Source organism: Lupinus angustifolius, chromosome LG14, assembly GCF_001865875.1.
Source record: "Lupinus angustifolius cultivar Tanjil chromosome LG14, LupAngTanjil_v1.0, whole genome shotgun sequence".
Lineage (NCBI taxonomy): Eukaryota > Viridiplantae > Streptophyta > Magnoliopsida > Fabales > Fabaceae > Lupinus > Lupinus angustifolius.
In genome coordinates, this window is record NC_032022.1 from 15194740 (window position 1) to 15214625 (window position 19886).

Below are 19886 nucleotides of genomic sequence, written 5' to 3' on the forward strand. Positions count from 1 at the left end.
CATTGACATGATTCTATAGTATAGAAGAACACATACAGTTCAATATTCATGTTTCATTTATGCAATATTAATGTATTGATTTATATGTAATTAATACATAATCCATCATTTATTTTTATTACTTTTTTTTTGAATAGTCAATAAAAATTAAATATAAATTGTAGATAATACAATAACAAATATTTTTTTTCTCATATATTATACTCAAATATCAAACTATAAAAACAAATACGCATGTGTCCTTTTTCACATTGATAATATTCTTTTGGCTATATCCTTTTTCACATTAATAGAATGAAAAATAACATGATTTGATTTTGAATTAGAATTGAATGAACTGAAAATTAGCATGCAGATTCTTACAATCTGTCCACAATTAGGTATAAATAATGCATCATCAAACATCGTCCTTTAACCAAATAAAACAGAAATTACAAGAAACCAAAGAATTGAACTTTATGAAAATAATCTCCTCTTACCCTTTCCAAATAAGGGGAAACACAGTTCTCTCTAATGGGCTTACATTGACATTAATTTGTTTCATAATATTTGTGTTTTTAGTCAGTTGTTGTATCCCTTCTATGCCGACCACTACAGCACTTGTCCATGCAACCATGCCGGTTCAGTTGACCATATAACCACATATTGAACAAGTTGGGTCGAATAAACGGCACAATCGATTTCTTCTTTTGCAGGTTTCTGGTTCTGGTAGAGTTATGGGGAGTTGTAGTTTCATCTTTCCTTGCAAACAAAGCAATGAAGAAACCCTCCCCGTGTTTTGCAGGATCTGTCCGAACCAAATTTTCGGCTGCAAGGAAGGAAAACAAGAAGTGTTAGAAAATTCGCCAGGGTCGGGCAGTTAATGATGCTGGCATAAGAATGGTACTTACAGCCTTCAAATACCGGAAGACCACGACATTCCCACTCTGGGAAGGGATTCGCAAGTTTGAATCCATATGATTCGGCTAAGGGCAGAACAGATTGGATGACATCTTCATTCTCAATTTGGTGGATTGAACATGTGCTGTAGACAATTCTTTCAACCGCGGGAACTGTCAAATATAACAATGTTTTCATATATTTTCAACTGAACAAAGCTAAGCATGTGCTTTAAGGAACATCTCTAAACTTTCAAAGAATCGACATAGAAACAGGAAAATGAATAAAATTGAATTGACAAGGAAAATCGAACTAACGCACATAGTAAAGCATGCTCGAGAGCCTTTCTCTGAAAAGCTGAAAGCTTGTTCAGTCTTTCAATATCAGTATCCTGACCTGTACTTAAAACTTGACAATTAAAAAGAAAATCTTCATATTTAATTTACATGAAGTTGACAAAGAATACCAGTCCATTGCTAAAACGAGGTCATGGTGCATGTTATGAATTAGGTTTGTGTACCATAAATTTGCTTATAAAAAAAGGTTTGTGTCCCATAAATTTGGTTTTAAGATAGTCTACCATTGTGATTATTTTTTTCAACACCATGATAAATTTGAACTCATTTAGAGGCATTTTCTATGCACAAAAGTTGATAGCTAGGTACAAACAATCTAAAACGTAGAAGGTAGAACTAAATGTAACCTTCAGCTTTAGATGGGAGCAGATGGTCTAGTCTTGTAGCAGCGGTACCAGAGCCAGAGCAAGAAGGATCCAAAAGAATAGCCTGAATCTGGAATGATAAATCTGATAATAAGTAACTAGACACAAAAAATGAACAAACATAGATTATAGATAAGAAAATATATTCCACCTTAGAATATGAAGGAGCCTTGGGATCTATGTTCAAGAAATCCTCATTGAGAGCTTGTATGTCTGAACTTGAGTTAAGTTTGAACGGTAGCAAAACAAAATGAAAGCTAACTAAAGAAGGGATAAAAATAGTTTCACAAGATTTAATATAGTATTGTTCCTCACTGCTCCGGAGGCATCATGCTATAACATGCAGAATGGTAATGTGGACAATTGCTTAGCACGTATGATTATATAAAATCAAACTCACTGATCAATGATCATTGTAACATTGTAAGAGCAATCTAGAGAGCAGACAAATATCAATGGATACTAGAAGCACCAGATAGCTTGATAGTGTCTTTCAAACGCTTAACCCTTTCTTTCCGCAGCTCACATGCTATGATCCTACCCTTTCTCTTCATAAGGGCAGCAAGGTGGACAGTCTTGTTTCCTGGTGCCGCACAAGCATCGAGAACCTTAAAATACATTGAAAGTGCACAAAATATTTAATGACACGCCTCTCATCCTCATGATATCATTATATTTAATGCAGCAATAACTCACCTCCCATCCTGGTTCAGGGCTAAGGGCTGGTGCTACCATGGAACTCGCCTTACCCTTTCCATAAGATTGACCAATGTTAGCAAAAAAGAATAGAAAAACAAAAATTGTCATGTTAGTATATTTCTAAGGGTTTTGCTAACCATTGTCATTAAGGCAATGGATAAGCAACCCAAAAGTGTAAAGTCAATGTAGGAAGTTCTGTGTTTAATTTTTAAGAGTCGACATTTTAAGTTTTTCAAAAATGACTTTACACTTTTGGTTTGATATCAATTTCCCTAAGGGCAATGGTTAGCAAAACTCTATTTCTAAAATAGCAAAAAATATTTACTACTCCATCCCACGGACCTATATATAGATAATGATATGCATCTATAACTTCCTTATGTCTTTTTTTATAAAAGAACGAAAGAATAAAGCTCAGAAACTGTAGTTCTTACTTGCAAAAAGATACTTCCGTTTTTGACAAGAGGGTGGTCATGCAAATCAGTGCCTGGTGGAAGTATCAGTAAGTCAGACAGTAAATCGTCCTTTTGAACCTATTTCACAAGCCAAATTGAGAATAATAGCAAAATAAATAACCCTTCCGGATTTATTTATATCATCACCAGAAAGTAGAGCAATAGCTTCAATGAAGAAAAAGAACAATACAGGGATATTTTAAGAGAAGTACCGAGTATTTTTCCCGAAGTTGAAGTAAGGCAGAATCAACATCGAGTTTAAGTGTATTCACACGAACATAACGAGGTAGAGAAACATCTGCATATGAAAAATTCGACCAAATGTAATAATTACAAAATCCACAACGTTCCTATTTAAAAACATATAACAAAAAGTGGAGTTCAAGTGACCTGGAACTTGATGCAGAGCAACCAATTGCTTAACATCCTTGACTTTTCTCTGTATCATAAGCTGTTTAAGAGATGAGTGGAGAGCCTCTTTGTGACGCACGAGGTACTTTTCTGCATCCCCAACCAGTGAAATTGCCTAAGATTATGTTAAGTTAGATATTGTTCGAAAAAATGGCACAGAAAAGAGAAGTGGAAGAGCGGAGAAAACTAGGAACTGATACTTACTAAATGAGTGAAGGTGCTTACAAAAAGCCAACTATGTCGCTTAAATACAATGTGAAAGTAACTAATGTATAAGTAATCTTAAGTTCTTAATTACTTCAACTAAACAACATCTAATACCACTATGTGTGTTTGACCTGACAAACTTATACATTATATGGTAAATTATAACTTATAGATTGGGTCAAAAACACTTTTAGAGCTGCCTTGTGAACCAAAAATAAAGGGATATTTTAGTTTTTGAAAGCTAGCTTATGGAAAATTATAAACTCTTCCAATAGTTTACCTCTCATTTTTCCTTTTAATTTTTTAGCAATTTACAATTCTTATCTCCAACCCAATTTAATATTAAATGACTTTTTAAGTCACTTAATAAATTTCAGCTAGTTGCACAAGCAGCTTTTGGAAAATAACTCCAATTCAATTAGTTAGCTACACAACTATAAGCTTAAAGCTTATACTACAATCTCGCAGTTTTGAACTAAATTTATAGCTATAAGCCATAATCACACAACTATTAACCATAATCACCTGTTATAATAACCATACAAATAATTGCCAAAGTTCATGTACAAGTAATTTATAAAGATAGAGATCCTTACAAACCTGACCAAAAAGAATATCATAGACAATGATGTAAATCAATTCTTCTTGTCTCTGAAAAAAAACAATAGCAGAATGCAGTGTTATTAAACAAGTAAACAATAATGAAAATGAAATGAGTAACTTATACAATATATTATAATAATGAAACCTTCCACTTGGAGTTGAGTATAGAAGAAGAATCCAAAACATGTTTGATAATAGGAAGATGTTTAAGGGTTTGACAAATAATAGCAAAAGTAGCTTTTTTGTTTCTAACAGAAGGTTTATAGATTAAGGATTTGATTGAAGCAAGAGCACAACGCTTAGCATCTCCTTCAAGAACAACTTTCAAAATCTTTGCTGATTCTCTACGAGCGAAATATGCTGATCTTTCACTTCCACTCATCTTTGTTTTCGTTCCTTTCTTTTCTTCATTTTCAATTGCTTTTGGGTTTTTCTTCTGAACATGGATTCGCCCCATTGTTTTATGGTTTCAGGGTTTTGGTTAAGTTCGATGATGCATTTGTTTGTGTCTTTTGTTTTGTCTTTCGTTATGTTAACAAGTTATGTTTGTTGTTTTTTTTAGGTTTGAAAGTTCTTCGTTTTTTTAGTTGCTTGAAGCTACTAGGCCCAAAACAATGTGACCCAACAAAGATATGGTAAATTGAAACTTGCTTGGTGGGACCAATAGCTCTATGCTCTCACACTATTAGAAGACATTTGTTTAGATAAGGTTGACTCATTTTTTATGCTCAAATTAGATTAAGTGGAGAGAGAAAAGTTTCCAGTAAAATAGGTACATCATTTTTTCTCTACTACCAAGGGTATGTATCACCTATGATTAATGAAGTAATTATTTTCGAGTGTGTGATTGTCTATTCTAACAAACGTCGCTTACTAGAATCGAATCATCGACCTTTTCGTCGTCTTAGATTCTCGTCACCAATTTTAAGTACCTTAATGTTTCACTTTTTTATTTTTTTAAGCATCTATGATTCCAAAATCTTTTATTTTCCTTTATTATCCTTAAAAAATAAATTCGCAAACAAATCCCAAATAATTCGTTCTCTAACAAGTTTGCTTTCATATTAGTTTGCATTGACAACATTGAAACCCAATTTTGGTTTGTCATTTTCATCAATTCACTCTACCACCAAAAACCTGATAAAATGTGACTAGGCATCATCATGTATTTGTGACTTTATGCATGAAATGATTCCATAACAAGTTAGACCAAAAAAGAGTAAGTTAGCCAAAAATATGAATCACACAGCTTAATGTTCTGTTTATATGTTGATAGAAGTAGAAATTTCATGTCTTTGTTTTGGGCAAAAAATCTCACTATACATTTGAATCTGAGTCATGTCTTGATTTATGAATCTTACAATACATAACCAACACATCTTTAGAGACAACCAATAACCCCTTATCCATTATTGCTCTCAAAATTACTTTTTTGAATCAAAAGAGATGTGGGAAAAAGAGCATAAAGGATATTATTTTTGTTCTCTATATCATTGCACCACCATAGTGAATGCACTGCAAGCAGTGAAATTGTGACATTGACCACAATGCCAATTAACCACTAGTTTTTCTTAGCACTTGAGGCACAATATAATGAATACAATATGTGATAACAGATGTCAAAGCCATGAAACTAGTCTCCTATTCCTACAATAAGCAGCTAAGATTTACAAAGCCCCAATGTGAAAGTGTTGTATAGTACAAGGAGACTCTTAAATTAAATCAGTTGATTTCTAAAGAAAGGTGAAATGAGTGGTATTAAATGCTACTATAGTACATAGTGTTATTCCCATTTTTAAGCCAAAGAGATGCCCATATGAAAAATTAAGGGCACAAAACTATATTAAGCTTTTTTTACCATGCAATCATCTTCAAACGGAGGTGCAGTTGAAGAAACTGTCATGTTTTGGTCTTAAATTTTCTTTGGGCTTTCAAATCCACCACAATCACAGTGATGTTATCTTTGCTTCCTTTCTGAAGAGCATGGTTTGTTAGGTATTCGGCAGCTGATTGTGCAGCAGGGTCAATTTCCTCTCCCCTTACTGAGGGCAGTGTCGATCCATTTTTCTTGTGCCAGAGAAGTATTCGTCTCCGAGCTATGTCACATGCTTCTTCGTTTGTCATTACATCCCACAGACCATCACTGGCCAGAATCAGACATTCATCCTTTTTGGCACGAGGAAGAAATGTAACTTCTGGTTCTGGAATAATCCATGGCTTCAGATATCTATCGCCTGAAAGTTGCAGCAACAGTAAACAGAAAATGTTTCCCAAGTATTACATAGGTGCCTGAATTACAGGCAGAATGAACGACAAAATAAATGAGGTTTAAACATAGACGATACATCCGGTTTTCACCTTTTTCCATTCATATACTAAGATACAATAAACAATTGCATTGACAAAATAAAGTCATCTAATCAGCCACCTTAATCAAAAAACCTCCATGAAACTGAAAACTAGAACACAATAATAGAAACACCTAAATAAAGAAAAAATTATGAATAAGAAATACATACCTATGGACCTAGACATTGCAAGGACACCAAATACACGATGACCATTCCATTGTATCACCTTGCCTCCAGCTGCCTCAATTCTCGCATATTCATCATCTCGATTCGGCTATCATATAATGAACCAGACATGATCAATTTTTTCCTTCTAATTAGTTAAAATATTAAAATTTTGAAGGAGATGCAAAATTATAATTGGAGGTAGCCTACTTTATGATCGACAGACAACGCCATGGGTTCTTTACCACGACAGAGGACAGCTCTTGAATCACCACAGTTTGAAACTATGATATGAGATGAACATATGATAGCAACAACAGCAGTGGATCCAACAGTTTCTGGGGCAACAGGTTCACAATAAGCTTTCCCTCCAACTTCAGCATCAACCTTTAAAAAACAATTGGTGAAAGTTTTTTTCCACTGATCTTGACAATCATCCTTGGTATTTCCAACTATTAGACCTTCCTTGACAAATTCTATTTCCTCGGCCAAGGCCAAATGTAGATGATCACGACAATAGTTTGCCACCTGAATGAGGAAAGCAAGCTTTGTGACGAGTTATCAAGGGAAAACGCTAAAAACATTGGACACGAGAATCATGTTTAAACTTGAAAGCAAAATAAAACTTTACCTGAGAGCCACCATGACCATCATAGACTCCAAAGGAATGAGTTGTCTGCTGACTGAAACACTTGTCCATTCCATCAATTACCCTATCACCAATGAGCATTTGAATAGGAATTTTCGAAAACCGAGGTACAACTGCAACTGCATCTTCCATCTCAGGTCTTTCTCCACACACAGATGTAAACCCCCAAAGTGGGGTCCATTCCAATTCAAAAACACTCCGACCAACTGTTCCATTCACCCTTTTTTCCAGAGGTAGCTGATGAAGAACAACTGCAGTAGGATTTGGGGCAGATCTAATTCTAGTTTCTTCTTCAAGGGTCACTGCTACTGCCAGGGGTTCAGTCATAATATCTGCCATATCATTCGACTCTGCCAAATCCGCAGTATATGCTTCGGCAACAACACTAACAACACAGATGCTCTTCTCTATGTCAAAGGAACTCGATATCCCTAAATCAGCAATAGCCTCATAAGTGGCCAACTCATCTCCGCATATGCTACTGGCTACTGAAAAAGAACAAGAGATATCAATAATTGGAGTTGGATCACCTTCTAATGATAACGAATCATCCTCCGTTTCTGGTGTTAAAACTTCATCGCCAACAACCAAAGTGCCTTTATTTTGGGATATCATATCCAAGAAAGGAACTTCTCTTTCTCCTCCCTGTTTTGATGGCACAAGTGTGACTGCCGTAATACCAAGTTCACCGTTCATATTGCAACCATTATTATGATCCTCGTCAGAACCTATAACGGTCTCAGAGGAAAACTTGGTTATAGAATTATATAAAAAACTTGTATCTGTCATCATCTTAAGTCCGGACACATCCATGTGTGCAGCTATGGTTGACTTATCACACACTAAATCGGCTACTCTTAAAGGCACTGCAACCTCGGATGGCACCTCCTCCATCTAAACCCTTTCGCTCTTATGATATCACACAACCCTTCATACTACAATTTATTTATCATCTGTTCTTTTTTGATTGAAGCAGTCTCAGAATGTGAAGTGTGTGGACTTTAAAAGGTCATTTTCTATGTCTAGAAAGCCTCATAAGACCGAATGAGGAGGAAAATTCGGCATTGCAAAGCATAGACTAGTTAAAATGTAGTGAAAGTGGAATAGTGGTAATCAGATATAGTAACAACAATGGATCCAAACTTCCATTTGTGGAAAAATTCTAACAAAAACATTAGTCAGGTTACATCCTTTTCAAGTATTACTATCATATTCTTTTATGGATTCTTCTCTATCTACTTCCATCAACTCTAGTGAAAGAGAAATTGCTTCAAAGAAACAAGATATATCTGCAAAACAATATATTGCACTAAAAAGATTAAATCTCACAGATTAAGAAAAAGGAAAAAATTCACAGCACTCATTATCTACAGACACAAAAAATAAAAATAAAAAGGGTCATAAAAGAGAAACCAAGGAAAGGAAAGTCTCAAGAAAAATAAGTAAGCCCTCAAAAGATGACACCCTTTATTTCATATAACACCATGATTTGCAAATTCATCTAAGCCTCTATAATCTAATCTAACGATATAAGGCTCCGGTAGATCCTAGGATGACAAAAAAGTCAAAAGTTCAATTCGTGAGAGCGACACTTGAGAGTAGAATCACATATCCGAAAGAGATTAGTTTCTTATCCAATTCGTGAGAGCTACACTTGAGAGTAGAATCACATATCCGAAAGAGATTAGTTTCTTATCCAAAAAGGTAATGGATACCCTTGTTAGTAACAAAAAAAAATGAATGAATGAAACAAAGGAAGAGGGACATAGATTGAATACCTAATTGGAGAAGGGTGTTGTTCCTTCCTTACCTTCTCTTTTCACTTTATTGTCTTCTCATTTTAACACCTGAAACCCATTGATTGGAGAAGGGACAAATCATCAATAAAATTAATAATATATGATAAAAATAACACCTTGTTATACTTTAGCATATATAATATATATTATATACACATGCATACCATGGAAGCTGGATAAATGGAGTGGAGAAGAAAGAGAAAAAATGACCCAAAAAGGAAAAATTAAAACTTTAATAAAGAAATATAAAAAAAATGGTTGAATTAAAGCATCTCCTCCTCCACCTATTTATTTTCAACCATATACCTATACTCACTTTTCATCATCCAATTTCTTTAATTTTTCTTCTTCTTATTTGCTATAAGAAGGAATCATAGTGTATGATTATGTTGCTAATAGTGCTATCATTATTGAGTTTCCCATCAGTGGGTTTTGCAGCACTTTTTTTAATCAATTAGCTCAACCATCTTATTTTTAAAGCAATTCTACTACAATAATTGTTTTGCTTATAATATTTGTGATTAAAAAGGAATATACCATATAAGAAGTGATTAAAAAAGACATGCAATTTAACATTTTATTGATGAATATAATTTAATTGAGCATTATGATATTGTTTAATTTATGTATTGTGGCATATATGTGAAATAAATTAAACAATCACATATGTTCCATCAAAATAAAAGTAAAAATCACATAACTAGTCAAGCAGAAATATAATAAGTTAAGTGAAGTAGTAAAAGTCTAAATAAATTAAAATAAGTTTAAATGTTTCAAAATTTATTGAAAATTTGTGTTAAGTAGTTGAATTTTTCATGAGTGTTTCATCAGTTTTCATGGACGTCTTTTTGATTAAAGTCCTTTAAGTTGGTGAATTTTGAATTGATTAAAATTCTTTTAACCCCAAATGGATAGTCTGAAAAGAGTCTAATAGATTATGTGGAAATTAAATGGACATCAAAATCCTAACTCATCTTAAACTAATTAATATATTTTATTTTACATATTCATGAAATGCAATTATAAAATAATAATAAAGTATCTCATAATGTAAAGAGATATGTTATCTCATTCAGTCACTAAAATTATGACATATGTCTTATTTAATCATTTTTATATAAATATTTTTAAAACTAAACAAAATAAAACACATATCATACTTTTACTAACTTGATGAGATAAATTATCTTATAATATGAGTAAGTAATTTATTCTTATACAATATGAGAATAGAAAAACTAGTTACATTTTCAGTCCCAGTTTCCCAGAAAAGTTATAAATAAATCGTTTAAACATGTTTTAATTGGAAAGTGTGTATCATGAAGGACACTATATTTCGTCACCCATGACGTTAGAATTGGTGACTATATTTCGTCACCAATGAAATCTCCACAACTATATAAGGAGATAATGATACATCACTCGCATCCATGAAATGAGGAACACTTGTATGCATAGAGAACGAGTTAAATCTTAAAAGTATTTTCCTGTCTATGTTCTTCAACAAGTCAAGCATTGACGTAGTACATTGTTATTGGATAAGATATATATAATACACATTTTTTATGATGGACTGATTTCTTTCTTTGGTTTATGTCAACCATACATTCCCTTTGACATTTTTTATTCATTTTTAAACAAAAGTAGAACAAATCAATGAATAAATTACGCTACAAAATGCTTGAATTTATATAATCATGCATTAGACACAGAGGTTAATAACATCATAAATAGCATTTTTTCACACAAAAATAGGTTGCAACTGAGTAGATAAGACAACATTGATAATCCATTCCCAAGCATAGTGTTCTTTTTATAGTTAAATTTCAGCTACCTTCCAATAAATGTACACATCACATCACATCACATCACATCACATTGAATAATTTCATGAGGATGCTTTTTCTTGTGAGTAAAATTTGTCCATAACTAACATTTAACCAGCAACTGCCACTAGAGAAGGCAAGTTTCCACAGCCAACCTGGGCAGAGGACCACTCAGTTGCACAACTCTCAGTTCCTAATATGAAAATACAAATACAAATACAGATACAAATACAAATATAAATACACACACTCACACAGTGTTGCCCTACAAACTTTGACATTGTTGTTGTTCAACTACTACTTGCTGTACGCATACTTCCTGCAAATGGCATCATGATTCAAGTACTAAGAAAATATGTTTTTGGCCAAATATTTTAAGTCAAAGATGGTGGGCTTCATTTTGCATAAGTTTAACTTATGGTAACATGGGATCCCCGGATGAGGCAAGCATTTGTAAGCTTGCTTCCTCTGCTGCTCGTTTGGAAGCGTATTCTTGAATGGATTCACCTGCAAATTGCTAGACCATCAGTATATTCAACATCCGCAATTCTTAGGTTCGTCTAGCTCTTCTCTAAGTTTCGCTCATTTTTATTTCATTCCAGTCGTCGTGATTTAGTGCTTCTAAACTTAGATTTCACAAAGTGGTGGTTTTATGCTGCTCATGCCCATTAAATTTCACAATCTTTTTTCTCAAGATAGATTTGGAATTATTACAAAAACTCAGTTTGATATGCATATTTTCATTGAAAGAATACAAGGATGTAGACTTATAACAAAGTAAATTCAGCATATAACCACATGACATAACCACTAAATTCTCAACTATGTAATCTTCCACATGAAATGAAGAGTTAAAAATTTATTTCATTACATACCAAGAGACTGGCGAAGCCCTTCTTTTACAGCATCGAAGTTCTTGTACGTGTAACCAACAAAGTTAAGATCTTTGGGAGTTAGCATCTGCAGGAATTAGGTGGAAGTTAGAATATCAAAATATGACAACTTTTCGCTAAGCATAACAAAGAGTTGTATGATCAGAAGCATGGTACGTTCAAACCAAAAACGAACAAATAAATTCAATGACATAATGGATATTCGAAATAAAATGATATTAAGAGACAAATATGTTCCCACCTCCATAAGGAAATGGTTAAATAAATAAAGAAGACTACTGACTACTGACTTTTCATATTTATGTCCATAACTCAAACGGCAAAGCTCAAGGGGAAAAACAAATTGAGAAGGTGTCAGACGAATCCCCAAGTAAAGTCTTTAGTAGTGACTGCAAGGACTTGGGAATAAATCCCACCAGGGAAGGGAGTAGGCAAAGCAGTTTAAGGGAAGAGTTACCTCTCACTTTGAATCCCAGATCAATGGACCAACAGGCAACAAGAAATTAAGACAGATGATAAATCTATGACCAATAGTAAGCAGGAAACATATATATTACAAAATTAACAAGAATGATAAAGCACCATGCATTGAATTTTAAAGATCTAACTCATCCAATTATATTCCTCTTTATTTCCGCCAGCTTTTGAGAAAGTAAAAATAGACAAATTCTTACACTGGCTTACCACAGATGAAGCCTTTAATAAAGCAACAAAATTTGCTTTCCCAAATACATAAATTGTTTCAATATAACCTTCGACACCATACAAGAAAAATAGAATTTTGAAAACAACCCATGAACTTTTGCTATGCTATTAACAAAATAGTTTTTTAGCCAACATAGTCACAAATCAAAGTAAACATATCTCAAGCACAGAGTGTTGTTTGGTTTACAACTTTATGAAAACAGCACATACCATATAATAGTTTTTTTATACATAGAGCAAGGAAATATTTTTCAAAACTTGTCATCACTTAAAAAACTATGCCCTGAAAAGTGTAACGTTAACAACAAATTAGCAATAATAAACAAATAAAATATGCCGCCTTTCATCTCATAGCAATGATTATCAAAGAAGTTGTGGCAATCAAGGAGCAAGCATCTTAGAAGCCAGCGGCAAAAACTTTCAGTCTATTACTTTGTTTCCCATATGATTTAAGTCAAATGTATATTACACTTACACATGTCTTTAGATAAAACATTGGGATTTAAATGAAGAAAATGATAATGGCATGCAACCCAATAAAAGCTAGTGCACCTTTCGTGAGGATCCAGACCCAGTTCTTGCTGCTGTTGGTGGATCTACCTAACAATTCACAAAAGAACATGATTAGAAAATCTTGAAGCTTGGGTCAACAGCCCAGCTCACAGCATAATTGTGGACTTCATACACAGTAAAGAATATATCTGTATTTATCATTTAGGAAGTAGGACGAGAAAAATTATCCGAGCTCCACCAAGATTGCTGACACCTAAACTATTAATAACAGAGATTCTCAGAACCTGCCATATATCACAAAAGCCTAGATTTTAGCATTACCAGAACAAAACACAAAGGGTGAGGTCACCTTTTAGCATATCAAAATTTCCAATAGGGCAACAACAAAAAGTATTAAAAAATATACAACCCAGAGAGGCCTAGATTTACAATAGAAATATTTGATCTTAAGCAAAACCATACACCATGTTGCTAATAATGAAGCAACTCCTTTCAAATGCTATAAGCAAAAGTGAGATATTTGTAGTTCTACAGTAAGAACATATATAAACAGGGGGAACAATGGGGATAGCATAAAAAAGGTGATGGATTCCTATCATACTTCATCAAAACATACACCGCAATGCAAATATTGAAGCAAATACTTTCAAATGCTTATAAGCAAAAGTGAGATATTTGTAGTTCGACAGTAAGAATATATATAAACAGGGGCAACAATGGGGATAGCATAAAAAAGGTGATGGATTCTTATCATACTTCATCAAACTTCATGAAGTTTTGGGTATCCAGCTCGTCATTAACTTGTGGTTTAAAGGCTGCCTCCATTTCATACAGTTTCTCCCACTCCACGCCCCTGAACCAAGGATGAGCCTGGTATATATAGAGCATATAAGTAGATGACAGAAAATAAAGTTCACTCAGCAATATGCTAATAAAATAAACACCTTACCTTGATTTCACGTGCCCCTTGAGTACCTAACCTATGATCGACATCACATAGCAACCTGTATATTAGATCCTTAGCCTCAAGTGTCAAGTGGGCATCTTCTGGAAACCTTAAATGGTTTCTCCAATGAACAATCTGACAGCAATTGATTAATGGTGTCAACAAAAAAAGAATGTATTAACAGTTTAACACTGACTCGGGGTTGAAAATGAGGGTTGGCTCAACTAGCGCAGTCACACAATACAAAAAATATATCATTATTGGCTCAGTTCCTAGTCCTTGGGATGACTTACTCATGGTTATTCAGCCCAACGAGGTAAATAGAATATCGGGTATACATGTAATAACAATAGGAAATGATGCCAAGTCACACACTAGCTTAAATACTTCATGAATCAATTTATTTTAATGAACTATTAAGGTTCCATCTCAAAACCAATTGATAATGAGAGGTCCAACAAATATAAACTATGCCTCCTTAGAGAATGAGGAAGACGATGTGGCTTCCCAACATACCCCCTCCATAAAAGCCTGTCGGATCAGGCGAATGGCTATTTTGATCCATGATTAAAGGATAGCTTTTGGTCCATGACAACTGGAGAGGAGTCAGGTTGTAGCTTTGATATCAACTTGAATGAGACAAATTTGCTTGAGTGATTATATGCAGTCAACCTTTTCTACTTACAGTAGAAGAGTTCATATATGAATTTCTTCATTTTAAGGAAATAAAAATAAAATCAGAAAAATAAATATCCTATAATAAAATATAATCTTCTAATATCTCATTCAATAATCTCAACAAGAACAGTTCAGGATGTTACCTTTCTGCATGTGGTTATTGGGTCATCGGAGTAAAATGGAGGGTAACCAACCAGCATTTCGTACAGTATTGCTCCCAGTGACCACCTGCCATATGAAATAATTACACATGAAAAGTAACATTGTTAGGAACTCAAGAAACAGAAATGACAAATTGCTAGAATCAAATCTTGAAATCGAACAATTTTATGGGAACACTGAGAATAGGAGATAGGAATCTCCTTCAAGGGTTTCCCCTTCACAAAGGATTTCCCCTTTTACAGTTGAGTAATAGCTTTGTTCTCGAAATATTATAATTCTCTGCACCCCCACTACCCTATTTATATACCATATCACTAACAGACTAATCCCCTCTAATTATACTTTTATGAGTTTATCCTATCACAAAAAGATAGAAGACCGTAGATTTATTGTAGAACTTATTAAGCTGATTACTACACATTTCAAATTATCAGCCAAAAACACTACTATAGAGTACAGACTAAGCAGAACTGCAGCTCACAAATTAAAATAAAAACTTCACGAATTTAAGACTGATAGATCACGAGGCCAAAAACATAAGGTAAGAACTAACCAATCACATTCCATCCCATATCCTTTTTTCAAAAGTACTTCAGGTGCAATGTAGTCTGGTGTCCCCACTGTTGAAAATGCCTTGCAATGAGAATCAGGGGAAACGTGAGAACAGAAAAGGCTTATTATTTAACAACAATATCAGCAAAGAAATAGGTGCAGTAGTAATTTATGACCATGCAATTGAGAAGCATAATATATGTGCAATAGACACAAACACCAATGATCATGTGATGTATTACACAAAGTAGATTTACAGTACTTTAGCCCAAGTTATACTGTCCTGCACTATGGTAGGACATCCTGTAAAACTGCACATGGAGGCAGGATTACACTATAGTGTAGCAGGCTGAGAGTTTCCAAAATTTAAATAATTTCCCTGTAGAATTTTACATTCATAATGTAAATGTTTGGACTCTTCAAAAATTTTGTCTTCCCCTTAAAGTACCATCGATCTATTGCAACTCTCCCCACCCCCAAAAAAGATGTACTTGCTCCATGTACCATAGTTTCATTCAGATAGAAGAAATGGAATCTTATAACATTCTAAATGCATGTATGTGACATTTACTGTGGCACGCGAAGTCAGATTGTGAAACCAATGACAGTGACATGTTGAGAAAAGCATGGACCATTCTTGTGAATAAAATTGGCTCACATCTGATAAGCAATAGAAAACAGAAAGTTGTGCTTGAAGAAATTGGCTTGAGTATTATCATGAATGCAAATATAGATTTTCTTGGTAAAACAAATCTTTCAACTATAAGCGCAATTCGGCATAGAAACATGATTGACAACATTCTTCTTCCACATCTCAGTGATAAAGTATCAGTAATTTGCGAGCATACCAACTTCCTTCTGTTCATCTGCCAATGCTGAAGCTGTTCACGTGGACTTCTCCAGCTGCTACGATTGTCCGTGTCAGGAAAACATCCATCAATATCCATTGGCTCTACTGATTTTTCATCATCCATGGTCTGATGATGTTCATGCAGTGTAGACAGGGTTGTACAATCGAGAGGCTTACAGAGGCCAAAATCTGAGAGCTTCATGTGACCATTTTTATCCAGAAGCAGATTATCTGGTTTAATATCTCTGAAATGGTGATAATTAATATGACTGTTAAGCATGTAAAAATGTCCCATTTCACCGCCTAATAAACCATCATCACTGATTAAACAAATTAAGCCAAGAACTTTAAATGTGCAGCCAAACTAAACCTGTGAATGTAATTGTGCCTGTGAATAGACTCTATGGCCAGAACACTCTGTGCAATGTAAAACCTAGCAACATCTTCATTCAAGGTGTCTTCCCTCATCAGTAGAGTCATGACATCACCTCCAGGCAGATACTCCATAATCAGATACAAGTAGTCAGCATCCTGAAATGAGTAGTATAGTTTCACAATGCAATGGCTGGCAACTTCAGCCAGCAAATTCCTCTCAGCTCTAACATGTTCCACCTGTAAGAAAAAGTGGTCTGGTAACTAACATAGCAACTCACCATTCTTAAAGAATGACTGAATAGCTTAGCTTGGTGATCCATCTCAAATGGAAAGAGTATGGCCTACTACTGGGTTTAGATTAATACATTTCTGCCATAACATTGAAACTTGAAAATATTATATAGAGTGGTACGTAATATGTCAGGTATATTATTTGAATCCAGTTTATGCATCCATTCGTGATACCTGGCCTCTCTTGAGCATTTCAGATTTCTTCAGCTTTTTCATGGCATAAATATTCCCAGATTTCTTCTCTCGACACAGTCTAACCTGTATTGAACCAGTTAGCAAACAAGTAATACCAGAAACAACCCTTACATAGTAAGCCCGCAGAAGATTTTCCATTTCTAATCAACACCAAATAATGATGTATTGAATATCCAAAAAGTACTCTTTAATGAATTAATAAGTATTCCAAGGACAGTTCTGACCTCTCCAAAGGCCCCCCTTCCAATGATGGTCAAAAGCTCAAAATCATCTACACAAATCTTGTGCCTTTTTAGTCGCATATATTCAGTCTCCTTCCTTTCTAAATCTTTGATGAGGTTGATCCGTTCTTCGTTTGGCACATCTGAAGAAGCTAATTTTCGTTCTAAAACCCAACGCCTAGAATAAAAAGAATGTGTCAGGATCGAAAACTCCAAAACACAAGGAGATCAGATGATATGAATCAGACTAGACAGTGTTTTAGGAAAACAAATAAGCACGCTACTAGAAGAGGGGCCAATGTAAACCTTCAGATCTTTAACTATTTCCATTTCAGATGAAACTAACAAGAGGAAGTACTTGCATTAGGTTGTTTCAGCATAATCAAATTAGACCGAAACATAATGTCTAAAAAACAAGCTAAGGAATACCTCTTGAGATCAAACCAATAATTATTATGATCTCATTCAAAAACGGGTACAAAAGCACCATGTTATAAAGAGGAGAAATGATGAATAGTACAAATTTTACTGGACGAATTTGTCACAAGTTCTTTATCACTGGTTGATCATGGCCTTCTCGTTTTCTTTTTTCAAATTTGCTGAAAAATGTGAAATGGCTATGTGGGTGTGAGCCACATGATTTCATTAGAAGATTCTTACTTTTACTTTTGTACTAAATATGGTCCTCTATGCTGGGACACCACCCAATACAAGAGACTGGACGAAAAGAGTGGTTTTTACAACAATGCATGGATAGATAATTCCAAAGCAATAACTAGAATTACTAACAGAGACCAGAATGCTCAATCCAATTGAATCTATACAGAAAAACACATCATTGTCACGGTTTAGGATTCTAAGCGTAGGCATATGTTTGTCTCAATTTAGTAGCCATGTTTTTTTATTGCATCAATTTGTTCATTAATTTGAGTTCCCACTCAAACTGGTTATTGCCATCAAGTTCTTGTCTAGCTGTTTGCTTTGCTTACCAAATGGCATAAAAATGGAGCGCCCTTATATGGCATCAGCACAATTAATAATACAGGAACTAGAATGAAAAGTTTGTCAAATCATAGGGATTAATTAAGCTTGATCTTTTTAAGCCTCGAACCGTTACACTTTGGAATTCATCTAATGAATCTTTACTTGCCTAATATCAACAACAAATACAGCAAGTTGTGACCACGAGATGGTAAAATCTAAAAAGAACGGGAGGGAAAAGGGAAAATGCATGGTTTAGTACGTATAACGACAAAAAAGAGGAGGCAGTCATTTATTTACAGATTTTATGCCTTGATAAAGATAATTCAACCAATTGTAAGTTGTGATACTAGAAGAAGCACTTGAACTACTCCTCGGTAATCAAGTTTACAAATTTAACATATTATATATAAAACAGATGTACCTTCTGCAACTTATGAAGACAATAATCAGGTAGTTAAAGTCTGGGTTGTCATTAAGTTCATCCATTCCATTGAGTCTCATGGCTTATGGAGATGAGGGATTGATTACCATATCTCAAATCTAATAAATATACTTCAACAAAAAATCAGAGGCTCCAAATAGACCAATTAGTTATACACGAAAATGTTATATCGTCTAACAAATCCTCCTATATTCACCTAAAGTTAAACAATGTCACATGCTATAATCAGCAAAAACATAAAGCATTCATTAATATTGTCTTTTTATAACAATTTTCTACTTTTCTAACTAGGTAGGAGTATATAATAGCTCTATTACTATATAAATCATTAATTAAACCTGAATACATAGTAAGATCAGTTAAAGTGAGAAATTAAGTGTCAGTTATTGAGCTATGAAACCCGATATACATTAATTTACGGCTAGATTACGCTCAAGGCAAGCTGAAAATGCAATTAAATGATAAGATCTACACTTAAAACATATGCAATAACTTTTTCTACATAGTAGGGTTCAAAATTTCGTAAGTTAACGAATCACATGAAAATTGATTATTACTATATATATATAAAGAGTTTGATTTACCTTTCCTTGCGGTCTTGTATGTTCTTCATCTGTGCCCTATAATGATTCTCTATGAATTTCTTAGCAGCCGCTACTTTCTCCATCGTCAAGCTTGAACCTAATTCTTCTTCCCCTCTCTTCTCTTCTTCCTCTTTCAGATCCTCCATCTCTCTCTCTCTCTCCCACACTCTCTCTCCCACTCTCTCTCTCTCTCTGTAACTGTATCTATTTTTATTCTTAATTATTTATTAATTATTAATATCTAATCTATCTGGAAATGCTGAACCTTTTCTTTTTTTGCTACTTTCTCTCTCTACACTCCAACTCAGACACAGTACATACTTCTCTCTCTAAGAAAAGCTACTCTGTGTCTGGAACAGGCATGGATTTTAAGTTTTTAACTGCAGCGCAATTCCTTGGGTGCCACGTAACCGGGGTGCTTACGTGGCGAGATCTGGTGCGAGGGATGGTGAGAGAGTTGGTGGGGGTGTTGAGTAGGGAAAAAAGTGCGTTGTTGAGGGCGAAGGTGATGACGCGCTTAAGGGAGAGAGTGAGGAACACATTTCGCTGTGGTAGGAGAAAGTGTCGCTATCACATCATAAATGAAATTAAACGCGATTTTTGAAGTACATGAAAACAACGAGATGAGGGCCCACATTTTATGGGATTTGATTGGGGCGTGTCACCCACTCTCCATGGATGGGGTGTTTTGGTTTTTATTAAATTAAATTCTGTGAGCTCTGATTGGCTG

General features: G+C 34.4%; 3 protein-coding genes across 7 annotated transcripts; all 3 read right to left on the bottom strand.

Annotated features, from left to right (window-relative positions):
* LOC109327065 (probable 28S rRNA (cytosine-C(5))-methyltransferase) lies at positions 459-4460 on the bottom strand. The gene is made up of 12 exons (XM_019560062.1): positions 4121-4460; positions 3973-4023; positions 3145-3280; positions 2967-3052; positions 2734-2832; positions 2297-2350; positions 2064-2208; positions 1752-1813; positions 1583-1670; positions 1201-1275; positions 891-1052; positions 459-808 (listed from the first exon to the last, which is right to left on the bottom strand). The coding sequence occupies exons 1-12, from the start codon at positions 4430-4432 to the stop codon at positions 558-560; spliced, it is 1521 nt and encodes a 506-aa protein (XP_019415607.1). The 5' UTR covers positions 4433-4460; the 3' UTR covers positions 459-557.
* LOC109326951 (probable protein phosphatase 2C 53) lies at positions 5524-9157 on the bottom strand. Of its 4 annotated transcripts, none has more exons than XM_019559886.1 (6): positions 9104-9157; positions 8919-8987; positions 7123-8429; positions 6702-7019; positions 6495-6600; positions 5524-6209 (listed from the first exon to the last, which is right to left on the bottom strand). In XM_019559886.1, the coding sequence occupies exons 3-6, from the start codon at positions 8032-8034 to the stop codon at positions 5875-5877; spliced, it is 1671 nt and encodes a 556-aa protein (XP_019415431.1). In that variant the 5' UTR covers positions 8035-8429; positions 8919-8987; positions 9104-9157; the 3' UTR covers positions 5524-5874. The 4 variants fall into 4 exon arrangements, with proteins under 4 accessions (XP_019415431.1, XP_019415433.1, XP_019415432.1 ...); XM_019559888.1 differs by having other exon boundaries at positions 7123-8449; positions 9104-9129; XM_019559887.1 differs by lacking the exon at positions 9104-9157 and having other exon boundaries at positions 8919-9051.
* Positions 11162-19349, bottom strand: LOC109326928 (serine/threonine-protein kinase tricorner). 2 transcript variants are annotated; one of them, XM_019559848.1, is made up of 12 exons: positions 19157-19348; positions 17150-17324; positions 16905-16988; positions 16435-16676; positions 16063-16309; positions 15216-15295; positions 14644-14728; positions 13826-13957; positions 13633-13746; positions 12916-12963; positions 11641-11725; positions 11162-11272 (listed from the first exon to the last, which is right to left on the bottom strand). In XM_019559848.1, exons 1-12 carry the CDS (start codon positions 19300-19302, stop codon positions 11181-11183), a joined length of 1530 nt encoding a protein of 509 aa, XP_019415393.1. In that variant the 5' UTR covers positions 19303-19348; the 3' UTR covers positions 11162-11180. The 2 variants fall into 2 exon arrangements, with proteins under 2 accessions (XP_019415393.1, XP_019415394.1); XM_019559849.1 differs by lacking the exons at positions 11162-11272; positions 11641-11725; positions 12916-12963 and adding an exon at positions 13004-13160 and having other exon boundaries at positions 19157-19349.

Excerpts from the sequence above, each read along its gene's own strand:
- LOC109326928 (XM_019559848.1), bottom strand. The coding sequence starts at position 19,302 with ATGGAGGATCTGAAAGAGGAAGAAGAGAAGAGAGGGGAAGAAGAATTA. Across the intron at positions 13,747-13,825 it reads AAGGGGCACGTGAAATCAAG|GCTCATCCTTGGTTCAGGGG; the intron begins GTAAGGTGTTTA and ends TATATATACCAG. Across the intron at positions 11,273-11,640 it reads AGGGCTTCGCCAGTCTCTTG|GTGAATCCATTCAAGAATAC; the intron begins GTATGTAATGAA and ends AGCAATTTGCAG.
- LOC109326951 (XM_019559886.1), bottom strand. The coding sequence starts at position 8,034 with ATGGAGGAGGTGCCATCCGAGGTTGCAGTGCCTTTAAGAGTAGCCGAT. Across the intron at positions 6,601-6,701 it reads CGTTGTCTGTCGATCATAAA|CCGAATCGAGATGATGAATA; the intron begins GTAGGCTACCTC and ends ATTATATGATAG. Across the intron at positions 6,210-6,494 it reads TGCAATGTCTAGGTCCATAG|GCGATAGATATCTGAAGCCA; the intron begins GTATGTATTTCT and ends TGCAACTTTCAG.
- LOC109327065 (XM_019560062.1), bottom strand. The coding sequence starts at position 4,432 with ATGGGGCGAATCCATGTTCAGAAGAAAAACCCAAAAGCAATTGAAAAT. Across the intron at positions 1,814-2,063 it reads CAAGCTATCTGGTGCTTCTA|ACATACAAGCTCTCAATGAG; the intron begins GTATCCATTGAT and ends ACTCAAGTTCAG. Across the intron at positions 1,276-1,582 it reads GCTCCCATCTAAAGCTGAAG|GTCAGGATACTGATATTGAA; the intron begins GTTACATTTAGT and ends TTTTAAGTACAG.